The following is an 18,654-nucleotide window of genomic DNA, read 5'->3' as shown; positions in this document are numbered from 1 at the left end:
TTTATTCGTTGCCAAGAAACTATAAAGAATTAAAATAAAACTTATGATTCCTCATGATTCATAGATCTAGTAACAGAAAACTCAAATCACCTTATTTGACGAAAATCATGTCATTAACGAAGCCAAGTGCGTTGCTGAATGTTTTAATGAATATCTTTGTAATGCAATTAAGCAAGACACCCAAGATCTCACAATCGATGATATGGACACTCACTCTAGTGCTTTATCTATACGTGACAGGGAGCACTTAAATGAATTTTTCTTTACTACGGTCGAAACAAAATATGTAAAAACATCCTGGAACATTTAAATCTGAGGAAATCTGTTGGAATGGATGGCATATCATCGCGCCTACTACGATCGTTCGCCCCAAGTATTGCAGGCGAGGTTACTAAGCTTATAAATCACCTAATAATTACTCAGTCTCTGCCCAGAGAGTGGAAGAGCAGCAACATTACACCAATACATGAAAAACCGATGAAACCAACTATAGACCTGTCTCCATCTTAACCACGTTGTCCAAAGTGTTCGACAAAGTTATATATGATCAAATATATAATGCAAAGCCTCCTCTGCTGTCTCAAAACCTATCTGGATATATGAAGGGACATTCTTGCTCTACGGCTATTCTAAAAATGACTGAAGACTGGCGTGCTTATTTAGACATAAAAGATACTGTCATGACTGTTGCAGTGGATCTAAGCAAAGCATTTGACAGTGTCAACCATAATCTTCTTTTGTCTAAAATACAAGCTTACGGATTTTCAACCGCGGCTATAAAGCTTCTTCACGAATATCTAAAAGATCGTCATCAGAGGGTGAAAATAGATGGCACATACTCAGACTGGAGTCCGGTTACAGTCGGTGTACCACAAGGATCTGCTCGGTCCATTACTGTTTAACATCAACATGAATGACATCAATTACTGTGTGTCCAATATCTCTTTAAGATTGTATGCTGACGATACCAGCGGTTATGCATCAGACGCCTCCTCAATAGCGCTACAGTTCATAGTCAACAATGATTTGTCAACTTTATCTACATGGCTGGAGCAAAATTTCCTGTCCATCAATAATACCAAGACGCAGGCGATGTACCTTGGTCCATCAACATATAAATACGATTCCCAAGTCAATGGCAACGATGTCGTAAAAATCGAACCAACTTTAAGAATTCTTGGCGTCACATTGGATAAAAGGCTTACCTTTAAGGAGCATATCACAGAGCAGCTCAAGAAAGTTTATGAAAAGACATCTGCCTTAAAACGAATCTCACGCTTTGTATCCGTGCGAGCACAATGACTCTGTTATACAAATCATTTATAGTTTCACACTTAGGATATTGTAGCATAATACTTATTGGTCTTGGGAAAGTTCAGGACAACAGACTCGAAGATGCTAATTATTATGTTTTTATAACACTTTTTTAAATTAAGAACGAAAGCTATGAAAGTCTGTTAAAGTTAGTATGTATATAGATTTAAAACATCGTAGGTATTATCAGGCATTGATCTTTATATATAAATGCCTTAACTCTATTGATCCACACTATATTAAGGATTTTCTAGATTTAAGAAGTTAGTTACAATTTAAGGGGGAAGGGAAGTAATCTGGCTCAACCTCGTTTCAACTCTGAATGGATGCATAAGTCGTTCTCTTATATTAGTTATAAGTTGTGGAATAAGCTACCTGTTGAGGTCAGAAACTGTGGGAGTCTACAAAAACTCAAGAGGGCTTTAATTAAAATTTGAATCGCTATATTAGGCATAGATTTGTAAAATATCTACTTAAGTTTTTCTCATTATTATTTAATTAGTAGTTACAATTCATAACATTTCTTCCTTTAATTTAGGTTTATATGGTTTGGGGTGGTTTTATTTCAACATGGATTTCTATTATGTATTTTTTGTATATTTAGGGGAATTTAAATTATAGATTATGAGTAGGTCCGATAGCTCGGTTATTACATTTATGATAATTTTAAGGTTGTTGAAGCAGTTCATAACATTTCTTTCTTTAATTTAGGTTTATATGGTTTCACGAAATAGGTGTAGGGTGGGGTGGTTTTAATTGAACATGGATTTCTATTATGTATTTTTTGTATATTTAGGGGAATTTAAATTATAGATTGAGTAGGTGTGGGGTTGGTTGGGGTTGGGTGGGGTGGGGTGGGGTGGTTCAGTATATTTTTACGTAGATTTCTACACTTACATAATATTTTTAGATCTATAATTTAATCTATATTGTATTTTATAGATGTTAGTTTAGCACGTGCACGTTCTGACGAGACTTTATTGTAAGCTCCTGTGTGTCTACATGAATAAATTACTTACTCACTTACTTAGAGTCGGAAAATATAATACGGGTATATCTGAATTTCGGAGATTTCCTATAATCTTTTTATGAACAAATTATCACGGCATATAAAGATAGAATAGAAAACTGCTTAAAAGTAAAGGTGAGAAAAACCTAAGCTTACTTTTACTTCTTTTACATGACAATGTTTGGTTATCCATGAAGAGTTTGGGTTTTGGTAAGAACCGTATTTTTACCGCAATGAAATTAAGAAAATAAATGATTAGGTATCATCAGCGAGAGAAAATTGGCTGGAGATCATTAACCAACTAAACTTGTGAAATGAAGGCCCTGAACGTTAAACCAAATGTGTCATCAATTTAAGATATTTTTCTGATCCTAATTCTTCATTACAATTTTTTTTTTTTCCTTTGTAATATATACATTTAGGCACTGCCTAAAAGCGGAGCTCCCGATACGCGGAATGCACAGGGAGAACAATTTGAATGAAACTGAAAGGTAAAAATAAGATCGGGGAAAATTTTTTCAATTATTTTTTGTTCGAGATGAAGATAGTTTCTCCCATAATAAAAACCATGCAGTGAAATCGAATCGAAATGCACTACATTGTTTTTTTTGTTTGTTTGTTTGTTCGTTTTTTTGCGTGAGTATACTCTCCCACTTAGGAATTTTGTACACAACTCATCACCACCCCCAGGGGCTAGTATTGTTCTTGGAAGATTCTTCGACAAAGTCTTCCAAGCCGCCGACAGTTTTAGGCTTTGAATCTCTTTTACTTAAAAAGAACGAAAGATAACTACAGATAATCCTATACAATATCAAGTTTAGTGAAATTTACCTTGGATGTCTTTCATTGAAATCGAAAATCTGGAGATTTAGGACGAACAAGACTAAAAAACAGACTTGAAAACTGGTTAAGGTGAGCACTAAAATAAGCTTACTTAATAATTACGTCTTTTAATTTACAGAACGAGACGAGTTTACATTCAGTTAAACTTGACAAGAACAACTGAGACAAAATAGACAATAATGCAAAAGGCAAAGCAGAATACAAAATGACGAATTTCTTTGTCAGTAGATTGGCGTTTGTAAATGTTTTTGAATATTTTTAGCTTTTTTAACATCTCTCAACAACACAAATTCAATCTCATTTGTATTATCATACTTGCTCGAACAGCTTAATAAACAGTTCAATATTTGATTAAATTTATATTTCATTCTACAATTAGATAAATTATCTGTCGAGAAAGATATAAAATTATTGAATGAAAGCCTTCTTTATTTTGCCGATGGGACCCCGCGATAGGAGGCGAACAAAGCTGCATTTTCGATAGTTGGTTAAAAACAACCGAAGGCGGAATTGTTAAATATTTACAAAGCTAAGTAAAGGATGAATATTTGTTGTCTTAATGTGCTCTCCGTGTTATATTTCCTCCAGCATTAAAATAGATTAATTTCAATATTTAAAAAAATTTTTGAGAGCGGAAATTCTTTGATTTGTCGATGAAAATTCTCGTCAAAATAATAAATAATATATGATTGTTTACTAAAAAAACACACACCTGACACCTTACAGAACACTTCTTGATCCATCTTTGATTATATGAAAGGTTTTTTTAATGTGTTGTTGGTCAATAACTTGTCCTAAAGCGAATTTTTTTGTGCATTTGGGAGCCGCATTTGCGAGTAGTTTTTCATTGACATCAAGCGGAGGGAAATGACGTCAGCCAAGCCATGAAAAATCAACTGGATGGTTTACCATTTTTTCTTAAGTATGGTGCTCCGCGCGGGAGCTCCGCTAAAAAGGGCCAATACATGCAAGTAAGCTTGGCAAGTTCCATCAACGTCTGGTGGCCAAACGTCTGGTGGCCCCACACTTCCCTCCTGTCCCAGTTTCTCCGCAGCAATCAATCAACTTTAATTATTAATACCCTAATTACAATTGTAATTTGAAAATATAAGAATAAACAGATTTAAGAGTACAAGCTGTCGATAATAACTGTAGTATATAACCAAGATAGACAGCTGCTATTTGCATTAAGAATAGTATAAATTGGGTCTTATTAGGATAATAATAAATAGAATAAACAATAATATATAAATAAAACTTACATACAATTACAAACTGACAAGAGAAGACAAAATTTAAACATCAAATAACATAAGAAGAACAAAATAAAACAAAAATAGATTTAATATATGATTTAATATTATTGAAGCATATTAGAGAAGAAAAAAATCAGGAGGTATGTGAGCCAAGCAAAACACCACTCAGCTTCTCACGAAATGATGTCTTAGTCTTAAGCTTTTTTATTGAATCGTCAACTGCATTCCAGCACTTAATTCCTGAAAATCTAATATTAAACTTCCCAAAATTAGTTCTAGCCCTGGGAAGGAAGTAAGTTGTTTTAGAAACTAGGCAATATAAGCTGTGATTACGAAACTTGGCAGAAATGTAGTCACCCCAATGATTTTGGGTGTATGACGTCACATATCACGTGACGTAAGTTATATAAGGTAGGTCGAAGGAAATAAAACAAAAATACAAATAAGTCAGTGAAAGATTACAGAAATCTTATGGAGTAAAAACCTGAACACAACTTGAAGCAAACAACTTGAAGCAAACAAAAGCACGTACAAGACATAACGACGAAGCATATTTTAAGTTCAAAACATAAAATGGTAGTAAAGACCGTTAAATAAAAAAAATAAAATGGCAACAGTGAACAAGTACATAAATCTTAATGAGTAAAAACCCGAACTTGAAGCAACCAAAGACACGTACAATACATAAAGACGAAGCATATTTTATGTTCAAAAATATAAAAATGGTAATAATACCGTTAAATAAAATAATAAAATGGAAACATGTACAGTGAACAAGTACACATATCTTATGGAGTAAAAACCGGAACAGAACTTGAAGCAACCAAAGACACGTACAAGACATAAAGACGAAACTTATTTTATGTTCAAAACATAAAATTGTAATAATACCGTTAAAAAAAAAAGTAAAATAGCAACAGTGAACTAGTACACAAATCTTATGCAGTAAAAACCCGAACAGAACTTGAAGCAACCAAGGACACGTACTAAACATAATGGTAATATTAACGTTAAATAAAAAGATAAAATACCAACACAAACCTTACCCATTCGCCGATACTAATTGCAGGTTGCACATCAAGTTTTCCTAACTCATACTCGTCGTTCAGCCTGAGGTTTGGTAAAACCGGAGCAAGAAGACACGCGTCCGAGCCGTAGCAGGCTTGAAGTGGAATGACTGATATGCTAATGCTTTTTTTTGTCTTGTTCTCGGTATATAAACACTCCTTTCTAACACCTCGTTCTCTTTTACTCCGACGAAGGACTAGCGTCCGAAACGTCAGTAAGTTTTTTCAACTTTTCACGGTGTATAATTTACCCTTTTATCATTACTGTTCCATTAGAAACACTGACGCAGCTCACGCTAGTTTTTAGCTAGTTATCTCTCCTGATATGCTAATCAGTTCTCATGCATAAATACCAGCGAGCCCAGCTAGAATAGCTAAGGCTCGACATCGAGGAACGCATGTTCGTTTTTCATCCATTTCACATCAACTTAAAGTCCCGCTTTTTGTTTTGGCGTAAAATCTATGATTTTGACAAGGCGTACCTTGTCAGTACCAAAAACATCTCTCGTGATTTCGATACAGGAATTTCCCTAATAGTTTAATTAAACACTAATGTCGTTGTTACTTTCCATTTAATTAATTATCTTTGTGGTATTTTTTTATCCTTTACTTTATTCATGAACTGAATGCATTTACATTGATTTTTGGTCAATTATAAAAAAACGTCCTAAGTAAATTCGTTTGGGAAACTACTTTTGAGCATTTTCGATTATTTCAGCATGGACTATAGCTCATGTTTTTCATAGATTTTGACACCGTTTCAAGTGTTTGCAATGTGCCTTTGAGGTCATACTAGAGGAATGCCTGGTTGATTTCATCCATTTCATATCAACTCAAAACTCCTATAATCGTTGCTTTTTGTTTTTGGTGTGAAATCCATGATTTTGATCAGGCTTTCCTTCCTAAGATTATATCTAAACCATGGTATCTTATGAACATAACATTTCTTTTTATCCAAATAAAAATCTAACTTATAGTTTTGGCCTATTTAGATGATATTCATATAATACAAATAATCAGTTCTTTGGAAGATTACAACGATTCGACATCGTCCGATGTCATTATCAAGTTGAATAAAAAAAACAAAAGTTGAATAAATTAAAATATGAAATTATAAAACGGTCTAATTAATAGTCAATGTTTAACGGATATTAGCATTGAAATTATCGACAAAAATCTACCTAAAGAAGCCAGTGGTATTATATATAAAAAATTTAAAGAAAACCAATACTACCACTACATCCTATCTTATTCAAATTGCCCTATTTCACTATGACGTCACATCAAAACAATCTATTGTCTAAACGCAAAGGATCATGGTCGTCGGAGGGGGTCAAATCAATGCAAATTCACCGAAAATTGTTCTAAAACCCGTATCAATCCACGAAGAGAAGTAGAATAGCCAGCAAACGCTCAGAATATTTTTTAGTACATATTAAATATATTTAGGCACTGCCTAAAAGCGGAGCTCCCGATACGCAAGTCACAGGGAGCCCAATTTGAATGAATATGGAAGATAAAATTAAAATCGGAAAAAAATCTTCGATTTTTTAATTCAATATTAGGATAATGTCTCCCATAATAAAAAGCATGCACTGAAAACCAATCAATCAAAATGCACTACATTGTTTTCTTTGCGCGACAATATTCTCCCACTTATATGAATTTTGTACACAACTCACTACCAACCCCCCAGGGGCTAGTTTTTTTCTTGGAAGATTCTTCGACAAAGTTTTCTATGGCCGACATTTTTAAAGCTTTGAATTCCTGGTTAATTTTACTTATAAAACGAAAGATAACTACAAATAATCCAATACAATATCAGGTTTAGTGAAATTTACCTCGGATGTCTTTCATTGAAATCGAAATTTTGGAGATTTCCGAATTTTTATGGACAAATCAAGACTATGAAACAGACTTGAAAACTGGTAAAAAAAAGGTGAGCAAAATACATAAGCTTACTTTTACTTCTTTTACACTAATAACGATGTTTGGTTAATTATCCACATCAAAAGTTTTATGTTTTTACAAGAACCGTATTTTCATTCATAAAAGTCTTAACTATTTTTCGAGAAGCTTGAAAACATAAGCTTACTAGATTTTGAAAATTCAATTTTACCAGTTTTCATCTTGTTAACAACAAAAGTTTTTGAAAAACTAATAAGCTTACATTCATTTATACTTGACAAGAATAACTGAGGCAAAATAGAAAATAACGCAAAATGCAATGCAAATACAAAATAAAATTTTCTTTGTCAGTAAATTGGCATTTGAAAATGTTTTTTAATTTTTTTTTTTTTTTGCTTTTGAAAGTAAAAGACAAGGTACCTCTCTTTATACAATAACATATCTCAACACAACACAAATTTAAGCTCATTTTTATAATCATGTTTAGTTAAGTTTAGTTTAGTTTATTTACATTATTAGCGTCTATATATCTGTTACAAAATATTTAAGACTTAATGCTAATAATTATTAATACATTACAATCACACAAATATAAATTTACAATACATTTACAATATTTCATAAGTTATATCAAATTATTAGAAAAAGAAGAAAATGTAATATGTGTAGATGAGGAATACTTAGGCACATCTTAATATAACGGTGGTTCTATTCTTTATATTAACTAGATATTCATTCAAATACTGTTATTTCTTTTGCTGAAACAATCATATATATATTTTGCTACTATTTTTTGTATTGATTTCTTTGGATTTATAATAAAAGCAAATTTTTCTTCGTTTTTTAACCAATTTTCTATTCGTAATTGTGTTATATTTTCAATCTTATCAATAAGATATTTTCTTTCATTATAGTAATTTGGGCATGTTAGTAGGAAGTGTAATTCACTCTCTACTTCAATTTGGCATATCTGACACACTCTTTCTTCTGGTTTGGTATATGGTCTTGTATATCTACCTATTTCAATTTGTAAACAATGATCACTTATTCTTAGTTTGGTCAGACTTATTCTGTGTTTAATATTAGTTACCTCTCTTAAGTATTCCTCTCGCTTATAATCTTTTTTAAATGTTCTATATGTTCTTAATTTATTTTTCTGTGAATCTTTTCTTCCCGAATCGTTATGTATGTCTGCAAGCCAAATTTGAAATTCTTGATCTTCAATTCTTTGTCTAATGCTTTTCATCAGCTTAGTTAATTGGTAGTCAGTCATTCTCTCACTTGTATTTTGCTGCCATAAATAGCTTAGACCTAACTTATCAAGGGCTAATTTTATTTTCTCTGTCCATCTCGAATTGTTCGAACTCTGTAAGAAACTATCAGCTATTGTCTGATCTGAGAGTTTTGCTTTATCAGTATCAGCACGATTCATGTATTTTATCCAAAATTTGATTGCCCTTAATTTTGCGTAAACTCTTATTGGGAAGAGCCCTAATTCTGCTCGGCATGCGTTATTAGACGCTTTTTTACTTACTCCTAAAAGCATTTTACCAAATTTTATTTGCACTTTTTCTAGTGGATCTATATTTAGATTTTTCTTTGTTTCCACACCCCAGACCTCGCTACCATATAACAAGATTGGCTTGATTAAGCTATTGAAAAGTCGTATTGTGAGATCTATATCTGTTCTGAAGTGATCGCCCATATCCTTACGGAGCTTAAACAAGGCTTTGAGAGCTATTTTCTTAAGTTCTTCTTGAGCGATGGAAAACGTACCTATAGAGGAGAATAACAAACCAAGATATTTATATGTTTTCACGTTTTCAAGTCTTTTGCTATTGAAGTAGAATTTATACTTATTCATCCGTTTGCCATTATTATTGAAGACGATAATTTTTGTTTTATCAAGATTTACAGCTATTTGCGAAATATTACAGAAGTGTTTCAATTTCTTTAATTGGTGTTGAAGCCCTTTTTGCGTTGTTGATAGCAGAACTAGATCGTCTGCATAAAGAAGACATTTAACTAATGAGTTTTTAACTTCAGTAAGATCTGACTCTTCGTCGTCAAATACTTCTGGTAGATCATGCAAAAATATGTTAAATAAGGTAGGGGATAACATACAACCTTGTTTTACCCCAGTGTAGCATTTAAAGGTATGCGTTATTTTATCTTCTACTTTCACAGCTGATTCATCATTTGTATACATAGAAACAAGGACCGAGAAGAAACTTCCTTTTACCCCAACTTTACTTATTTTTTCGAATAGAATTTTTCTTGAAATGGAGTCAAATGCTTTTTTGAAATCTACGAAGCACGAGAACAGTAATCTACTTCCTTTTTTTCTGGTTTTGACATATTTATCGATCATTGATTTGAGGACTAATATGTTATCAACTGTACTGTGGTTTTTTCTAAAACCTGCCTGCTCAGTTGTAAGAATATTATTAGTTTCAAGGTAATCTACCAATCTTTTATTAAGTATCTGCGTAAAAAGTTTTCCAAGAGATGATAAGAGGGTTATCCCTCTATAATTTTCTGCCAAACCTGCGTCACCTTTTTTATATATTGGTATAATGAGACCATTGCTCCATTCCTTGGGAAAGACGCCTGAGTGAAGAACTGCGTTAAACAGTTTTTCTAGTGGTTTAAGTAACTGTTCTTTTCCGGCTTTCAATAATTCATTTAATATATTATCTCTACCTGGGGACTTATTATTCTTTAAAGAAGAAATAGCATTGGCTATTTCATCTTGACTTATGTTAGAATTGAGATCAGTGTTATCCTCTTCGTCTATATTTTCAGATACTGAATCAGTAAGCAAATCATTTTTATTTGAATTTTGTTCCTTGAACATATTGTAAAATTGATCAATCTTTACCTCTTTTCGTTTCGATTGAAGTTTTGCACCTTTTAAATTAAAAGCTGTTTTTAATTGCTTCCATACTTTTTTGGGGTCCTTAAAGTCTAATTCTTTAATTTTCGCTTCGTAATATGCACGCTTTTTATTTCTGCAAATTTTTCTAAAATTCTTTTTCCTTGTTCTTAAATTTCTTCGTAAGTTTTGGTTGTTTGGATCGTTACAAATGGATCTACCGATTCGTAATAAAGATTTCTTTTCAGTTTGACATTCTTTGTCAAACCAAGGGTTTACCTTCCTTGATTCTTCAATAGTTTTGGAATATCGAAAACCTGCTTTAATACTTAGTTCCTGAATAACATTGGTAAATTTTTTCACACGTGAATTTATATTTGTTTCATCTATGATATCCTCTGAGAAAATATTCTCCAGCTTTGCAGCATAGTCTTGTTTAAGTAATTGAGGAATTTTTGATGTTGCTTGATCATTTGAGATTAATTTCTGGTGTGTACCTGAAATACAATCTATGTTATGTGCTTCAGGCCGGGTTGGGTATCTCTGGGTCGCCTAATATTTATGTTATATGATAGTTGGCAGTGGTCTGAAAGGTGTGGTTTAAGATCATGTACTTTAAAATAACGAATGCCTTGTAATAAATTTTGACTGGCAATGACATAATCAACGAGGCTACTGCCATTGTATTGATAACAGGTTCGCTTTCCTCTGCTATCTCCAGTTGTTCGACCATTTAGTATTCTAAAGTTATTTTCGGTACAGAATTCTATCAAAGATGTACCTCTAGAATCCGTGACACTGTTATCTCAAGATTGTCTCACGTTTGAAATGTCAGATACATAATCCTCGGGTAAAGACTCGCAGAAAATTTGTCTATCTTCATCATCTATAATAAATTCTTGTAAATTGCCAGTTCTGGCATTAAAATCGCCTTGAATTATTATATCTCCTTTGCTGGATAGCCTAACAACATCATTTTCTAAATCCGATAAGTAATCTTCTCCTTTTGAATTTTCATAAGATGTTGGACTAAAATAGATTGTACCTATGTAGATGTTGTTGGGCATATTGAAGTATTTTTTATCTAATTTACACCAAATAACATTGTCGTTATTTATGTTAATTAGTGTAACACCTTTAGTAATTTCAGATCTCACATATAGTGATATGCCTCCATGCTTTTTGTATTTAGACTTAGGTCTACATTTTGTGTAACATTTAAATGAGGCCATTTCTAGATCACTTTCAGGATCTGAGTGAGTTTCTGCTATCCCATATATATCATATTTGTCAATGTCATTTTTGACTTCTTGTAATTTTAATTTATTGCCAAATTCTCTACTTTTGTACCCGTGAATATTCCAAATACCCAACCGCAATGGGATGGTCATATGTATAACAGAAACTGTTGTATTTGACTATCTTTAGTTGCTATATATATTATATAATTATATAACGGTAATGTCTAGTCCGCTATATATATGTATGTATATAGTGGGAGAAAATATATCACTCAAAGAATCTAAATAAAATATATTAAATAAAATGTACTTATCCAGTTTGCTAAGGGCTGCAATGCCTTCCAGAGTCCTTCATGAGTTGATCTGTTACCATATTCAGAGAAAGTTGACTTGGGCCAATGTTGGCCATACTGGCTCCTTGTATTGCGGTAGTGTGATGGTCCTTGGAAGCGCTAGGTCGAAAAGCTCAATAAACAGTTGGATATTTGGTGTAATTTCAAAACTCATTCAATATTTATATAAATTATCTGTAGAAAGATATAAAATTATTGAATGAAATTCAAAATGAAAGAACTCTTACCACTATAATAGCAAAACAGGTACACTTTTTTTGCACGTCTGTAATTGTAGTTCGTTGCTCGTTTGCCGGTAATTTTAGGAATGTTATTTAGCTTTAAACTTTGTCAAAAAACTCTTGGATTTGTCTATTTGTGGAATTCAAAAAGTGCTTTTTCAAATGATTATTTTATATCATGTATGAACTACATACTCTCACCATAAGAACAAAACAAGTACTTTTTTCGCTCGTTCGTCATGCTAGTTTGTTGCTCGTTTTCCGGTAATGTTGTAGCTATGCTATCTACACTAAATAAAACAAAATAGAAAATGTCCTAACCTCTATCTTCACACTGTGGCGAATTCTTTTTTTCCATGATTTCTTCAATAATTTTTTGTTTCGTTGTTGCAATATTTACAAAAAAATGATAGTTAAAAAGCTCGTTAAAAAAAAGTCGCGTGATTTGAAAGCTCGACCAATCAGAAACGTGATGTACACCTGGCGGGCGACACTTTTAGCGTTACGCACAGGGTTTCCATGCGATGACCACGAAAACCGAGTTGCATAGTTTACCATATTCTATACCTATGGTGCTCCGCGCTTGAGCTCCGCTATTAACACATATTATATCTGAAAACCAGGCCATGTTAGATTAAACTGTTTCGCTAGGAGCAAATTTTGTTGAATTTTCTATTGGATTTGGCGATTCTATCCCCCACATAAACAAGCAGTGACGTCATAGTGAAATAGGACAATTGCACCGTTCAAAACACTGACCCGGCAACATGTGCTGCAAGCTAGAAAGAATTTTGTTAAAAACTTGATGAACATTCCACACGAGACAGGAAATGACGTCAAGTGAAATCCAACAATAGCCATTTCGAGGTTGAGGAGGAGAAACTGGGTCGAGTTTGGCATTGAAGTGCATTGTCGACTGCTCTAAGCTGATGTTACACGACACGATTTGCAATGGCGATCGTTCGTGCAACGCTGAAAAAAATTAGTCATTTTAAGCTGCAATGAATTGAAATCAGCTCAAAACATGGCAAACTTTTGCGAATGTCAAAATGCTTGTTCCTTCATTCCGTTTGGCATTTTTAAAACCCCATAAAATGTATGAAATGTATGCGAAAAAGCATTGCGCGAAAAATCGTGATTGCAATCTCAGTATACTGATCAGCTTTATGGGACATATTTCCAAGATGAAGTCTGTAATAGCCCCACAATGCATTGCAATGCCAACTCGACCCAGTCTTTCCTCAATTTCGGAGTGGCTAATATTTACGACATACAGCAATCAAACTCACATGTTGAGTTTTACGGAGAGAGGAAATACCTGGGAAAACCCTTATGACACAGTTCTATTTACCACTGGTATTTGTGAATATTCTGTCGCTGAAATGAGACTCATCATTAGTAAATGAGTCTGTAATCAAGGAGGACAGCGGCATTACACGAATTCGGATAAAAAGTCTACTAATACCCCTTATGTTTCTTAGTCAGTACCTATAAAGTACTTATCAAGTGTAAAACAAGGATAATAGTCCCCTTCACAGTTCCTTGCGCCATTTTGAAAGGTAGCCGTACCTCTGCATTGGAGCGAGACGAACGGTGAGCTTGTATAAAAAAACCTTTTTTAACACCTTGGACAATTATTTGTATTTCTCTTTCATTGCAAGCTCACCGTTCTTCTCGCTCCGGTGCAAAGGCACTGCTACCTTTCAAGGTGGCGCAGGGAACTGTGAAGGGAACTATTATAAACTGTATTTACTTATTTATTTTAAAGCAACTACTAAAACCGCCATTTTTCATCTAGCATTCATCAAGAAGCTTCGACATAAGATCGGGGATTACGGTGCCACACACGTAGTCGTTGCTCCCCAGGCCTCCGAGGCCGAGAAGGCCATCCTCGACCTTCCTGTCCTCAAAGAAGACGCCAAGAAAGCCAAGAAACATATTAGAAAACGAAGCGCTGAGCTAAGCGAAGAGATCAAGAAAGCAGCTTTTGACAATCTGCCGAGTATCTTAAAAGAACACTTTAAAAGAAACACCAATGAGAAGTCCGCTGACAAAAAGAAACGCAGCCTCAAATCGCATTAATAAAATGCTAATGGGATTTTAGATGTTATAGTACGAGTACTTTAATATATAAGTACGATAGGGTGAATTGGATTCGATGCATGATTTTTTTTTTGAGATCTATAAAACGTTCCGTGGCTATTGGTTACGGTTACCACGGATTCGACTAACTCGTATACTGTTGCTATGGATACTAGGGATCAATATAGCATCTTTGAAGATAAGTTGAGTTTAGCTTATAAAAATCGATTTTTTTCTATAAAGGTTTGAAGGGGAGTGATCCCTATCCAAAAGCTAAGCTCTCTCATCTGTGTTGTTATTAGCAATTCCAAGTTTGATGGAAAAGACTGGGTCGAGTTTACATTGCAGTGCATTGTGGGGCTGTTTTGGGGGACATATTTCCAAGATGGCGTCTAGTTTCGTCCCCTAAAATAGTCCCACAATGCACTGCAATGTAAACTCGACCCAGTCTTTTTCCTCCGCCTCGGAAGTGCTAATAGACCATTGTCACGTGGAAGCCATGTTAATTCGAGGCTACAAGGGGGAAATCCTTTTGATCCAGCCAACATGGCTGCCTCGTGAAAACGGTCCACACTATGACTGCTTGTTCAATTTGAATGAGATCTCTTGGATCTGTGACCAGTATGATCAAGTATCGAATCAACACTTTCAAAGCTACCAGGGTGAATCCTATTAAAAATAGTAATAACTATTAATAATTATTAATTAAAGAGCTGTCGTTATGTATACATCGCGGCTTTAGCGAAACGACTCAAGCTTTAAAAAGCTTTTTAAAATACAGGCTGCGGATGGTTTGGACAATCGGTTCTTTTTCGATAAGTAATCGACTTCTCGTCGACACTAATCGATATTTTATCGCCGGGAAGGGTTTCTTTCTAACAAAAATTATCAAGCGTGTGAGCTATGATATGTATATCAAGGCATTTAAAACCACGTGATAGTGGAAAATCACGTGACCAGTGGGTTAACATTTGACATTAATTTGAATAATTTAATTCGTTGCGTGCATTCTACTGCTTTATGAAATACCAGAAGACCTAAGTCGATTTCACGCGAGGCAACATGTCACGCAGTTTTGACACGTGGTCACGTGGTAGGCACCAAGGGTGTATTATAGCTTTTATCATATTTGCATTAATTTTAAAAGATTAGATTTTCTCACTTGTAAAATACACGACTCAAACAAATATTCATTGAAAATAAACTATTAATTTTTCTTTCCTTATATGGGTATTTCGTTTTTATTTGGCTGTGACGGAACTTCCTCTCCCCAGTCCCCCTTCCCTTCCCTTTGGGCCGCTACGCAGGCTAGGTTTGATCAATTCCATTATTGTGCTTGACCTAAAAATATTTATTGGCACGGGAAGTATTCTATTCACATTGGTCCCTTTGTACTCATTCATAAGAGTATACATCGCTCCATATGCAATAGCGCAGCGCAAAAATGACGTCATCAAAACGAAGACACAGGCGAAACTCAGACAAACAAACTTATACTTTACTTTCAGCAGATAATTTTCATAGCCAATCGAAGTAAATCTTAGTTTACATGGGTTATTATTCCAACTTTTAGTAAAGATAATTAAATCGGTTCGTATATATAATGCTGTCACGGTTAAACAGAATGCTATGTTTGTCTGAGTTTTTAAGCTAGTTTTAGAATCTGTGTGCTGCGCTATTAAGTACCATTATTGTAGACTTTTACTACAACCAAACCCCGATGTCATGTGAGCTCGATCTATTAACAGCAAACTAAAATACGACTTCATTTCTTTTGCCCGTTTTCGATATTCCAGTTGAATGATGGAACACGAAATAATTTGAATATATCGAGGCTAACTCCGGGGATTCATCAAAACAATAATGCCATTATATTATTACAGTAATGATGAAAAGGTAAATTATACACCGTGAAAAGATGAAACAACTTACTGACGTTTCGGACGCTAGTCCTTCGTCGGAGTAAAAGAGAAGTGTGATAGTCTTCGGTTGGTTATGTCTCGATTTATTTGTTTATCTTGACTCTATACTACATGTATTGAACAGTACGCGAACTGATATATATCTGGCGTACATGTGTATATATATATACGATTACAATCATGTGATTAACTATAACGTAACTAGTTAAACAAAGATGCATTGTCACACAATATCATATAATGTTACATCCTCCTCTCGACGAACTACAATTCAAACTTTGTTGTTGGTTTGACAACCCGTCCATATCTAGTTGTGTAGTTCGAGGGCGTGTCCATGCCACTAGTACTTTGTGGTACTTGGCCATCTGCTGGTGGTTTTGGTGGTGTATCTTGCTCTTGTACTGCTGTATCCGGTCGCAAGTCAGACCTTGTTCTGCGATATACAGTTTCATTATCATGCCTTTTCACAAGGTACGACCTTGGTTCTCTAGCTTGTTGCTGTACTACTGCTGGCTCCCATGTCTTCCATCTGTGATCATACATGCGCACTGGTTGCCCACCATATAAGGGTTGTTGTACTCTTCCAGTGGTACGGTTATAGTATTTACTCTGCTGTTCTTGTCGGTCAAGTAGACTCTCTCTGATCTGGTCCCTATCATTTCCAGTCTGGAATGCTCTTTGTGCAGCTGGTAAAGTGGTCTTGAACTTTCGACTGTTAAGAAGTTCTGCTGGTGACTTGAGGTTATTGTTGACTGGTGTTGTCCTGTACGAAAGGATCCCCAAGTATGGGTCCTCACCTCGCTCGTCACACTTCTTCAGGATGTTTTTTATGATTTGCACCATTCTCTCAGCAAAACCGTTTGACTGTGGGTACAAAGGTGAGCTTGTCACATGGTCTATACCATATGTTGCTGTAAACGAACTGAATTCTTTGCAGTTGTACTGCGGTCCGTTGTCAGTTATAAGGCGTGATGGAATACCATGCTCTGCGAATATACTCTTCAGGTGGCTGATGACGGCTGCTGAGGTAGTACCTGTGAGGTAACGTATGACTGGGAACTTGCTGTATTGGTCAGCCACTAGTAGGTAGTGCCTACCTCTGTACTCAAACATGTCAGAACTGAGTGTTTCCCATGGTCGGCTGGGTGTATCAGCTTGCAAGATTGGTTCTCTTTGGTTCTTTTTATTGATATCTCTGACATGGTTCACATTGTTCAACTATTTGCGTTATATCTTTCGTTATTCCAGGCCAGAATACACATGATCGTGCTCTGAGAAGACACTTTTCGATGCCTAGGTGGCCTTGGTGGAGGGCGCGTAAGATGTCAGCACGTAGCTTGGGTGGGACGATGATTCGGTCTTGCTTAAGGAGGATACCATCTTCGATAGTAAGTTCCTCTCGAAAATTCCAATAGTCTAGTAGAGCTGCTGGACAATTACCTCTCTGATCAGGCCATCCTCTAAACACGGTTTCTCTGAGAAGCGACATGGTAGAATCCCTTGCTGTCTCTTCTCTGATCTGTTTAAGTTTTGTAGGCGAGGCAGGTAGGGTCTTTGTGATGCAGTGGACATCTATTCTTGGTAGTTCTCCAATGGTTGGCCCTGTTTGTGGAGTGATTCTCGAGAGGGCGTCTGCAATGGGGACATTAGCTCCTTTAACGTATGTAACTGTGACGTCATACTTCAATGCGCGGAGCACCAATCGTTGTAGCCTCGGGGGGCAGCTAGCGAGTTTCTTTTTGAAGATTGACTCAAGAGGTTTGTGGTCAGTTTCTATCTTGCAGTGCTTCCCATATATAAAATAATGAAATCTTTCTAGGCCCCATACCACGCCTAGCGTCTCTCTCTCAATGTTACTGTAGTTTGATTCTGTATCTGTGAGTGCTTTCGATGCGTAGCATACTGGTTGGCCATTTTGTAGGAGGACTGCGCCTAGTCCCTTCTGCGACGCATCTGTTTGAATAGTTGTCTCAGCATTCTTGTCGAAGTACCGGAGTATTGGAGCTGATGCGATTTCTTTCTTGACATCCTGGAAGGCTTTATCCTGTTCTGTATCCCAAACAAAAGCTGTTTCAGCTTTGGTCAGTTCTCTTAGTGGTGCTGTGATTGTCGCTAGACGGCTGGAGTACCTTGTCAAGTAATTAACAAGGCCCAAGAAGCTCTGTAAATCCTTGACGCTTTGCGGTGGTTGCATGTTCAATATGGCTGATATTTTCTTTGTATCTGGCTTAATCCCTTCAGGTGTCCATGTGTGTCCAAAAAAACTCACTTCTTTGCATTTGACTTGCACTTTGTCTTTATTGAACTTTATGCCCTTCTCTCTTGCGCGGCACATTAATTTGGCTAAGTTGTCGTCATGTTCTTTCTCTGTTTTGCCATACACGAAGTTGTCGTCGGCGATGCCTGTAACACCTTGCAGGCCTTCTAGGGATGAGTCGAGTTCCTTTTGGAAAATGTCTTGCGATACGTTTAGTCCAAATGGCATTCGCGTGAATCGATACCGGCCGAATGGGGTGTTAAACGTGGTGAGCAGCGAGCTCTCTTTGTCAAGAGGCACATGCCA

At 35.4% G+C, this 18,654-nt stretch overlaps 3 protein-coding genes across 5 annotated transcripts in view; 2 read left to right on the top strand and 1 right to left on the bottom strand.

Annotated features, from left to right (window-relative positions):
- Positions 1-18,654, top strand: part of LOC116287758 (uncharacterized) — a 92,475-nt gene that overhangs the window by 12,533 nt on the left and 61,288 nt on the right. The gene's annotated exons all lie outside the window — the stretch shown is intronic.
- On the top strand, positions 829-1,302 carry LOC148912623 (uncharacterized). The gene has a single exon (XM_089027229.1). The coding sequence runs from the start codon at positions 829-831 to the stop codon at positions 1,300-1,302; it is 474 nt and encodes a 157-aa protein (XP_088883355.1).
- Positions 16,356-17,204, bottom strand: LOC148912622 (uncharacterized). Its single transcript, XM_089027228.1, has one exon. It carries the CDS (start codon positions 17,202-17,204, stop codon positions 16,356-16,358), a length of 849 nt encoding a protein of 282 aa, XP_088883354.1.

Source organism: Actinia tenebrosa, unplaced genomic scaffold (genome assembly GCF_029948245.1).
Source record: "Actinia tenebrosa isolate PJP-AT-01 unplaced genomic scaffold, QUT_ActTen_1.0 PGA_scaffold11__36_contigs__length_13525064, whole genome shotgun sequence".
Taxonomy (NCBI): Eukaryota; Metazoa; Cnidaria; class Anthozoa; order Actiniaria; family Actiniidae; genus Actinia; species Actinia tenebrosa.
This window is presented reverse-complemented; position numbering and strand designations above follow the sequence as displayed.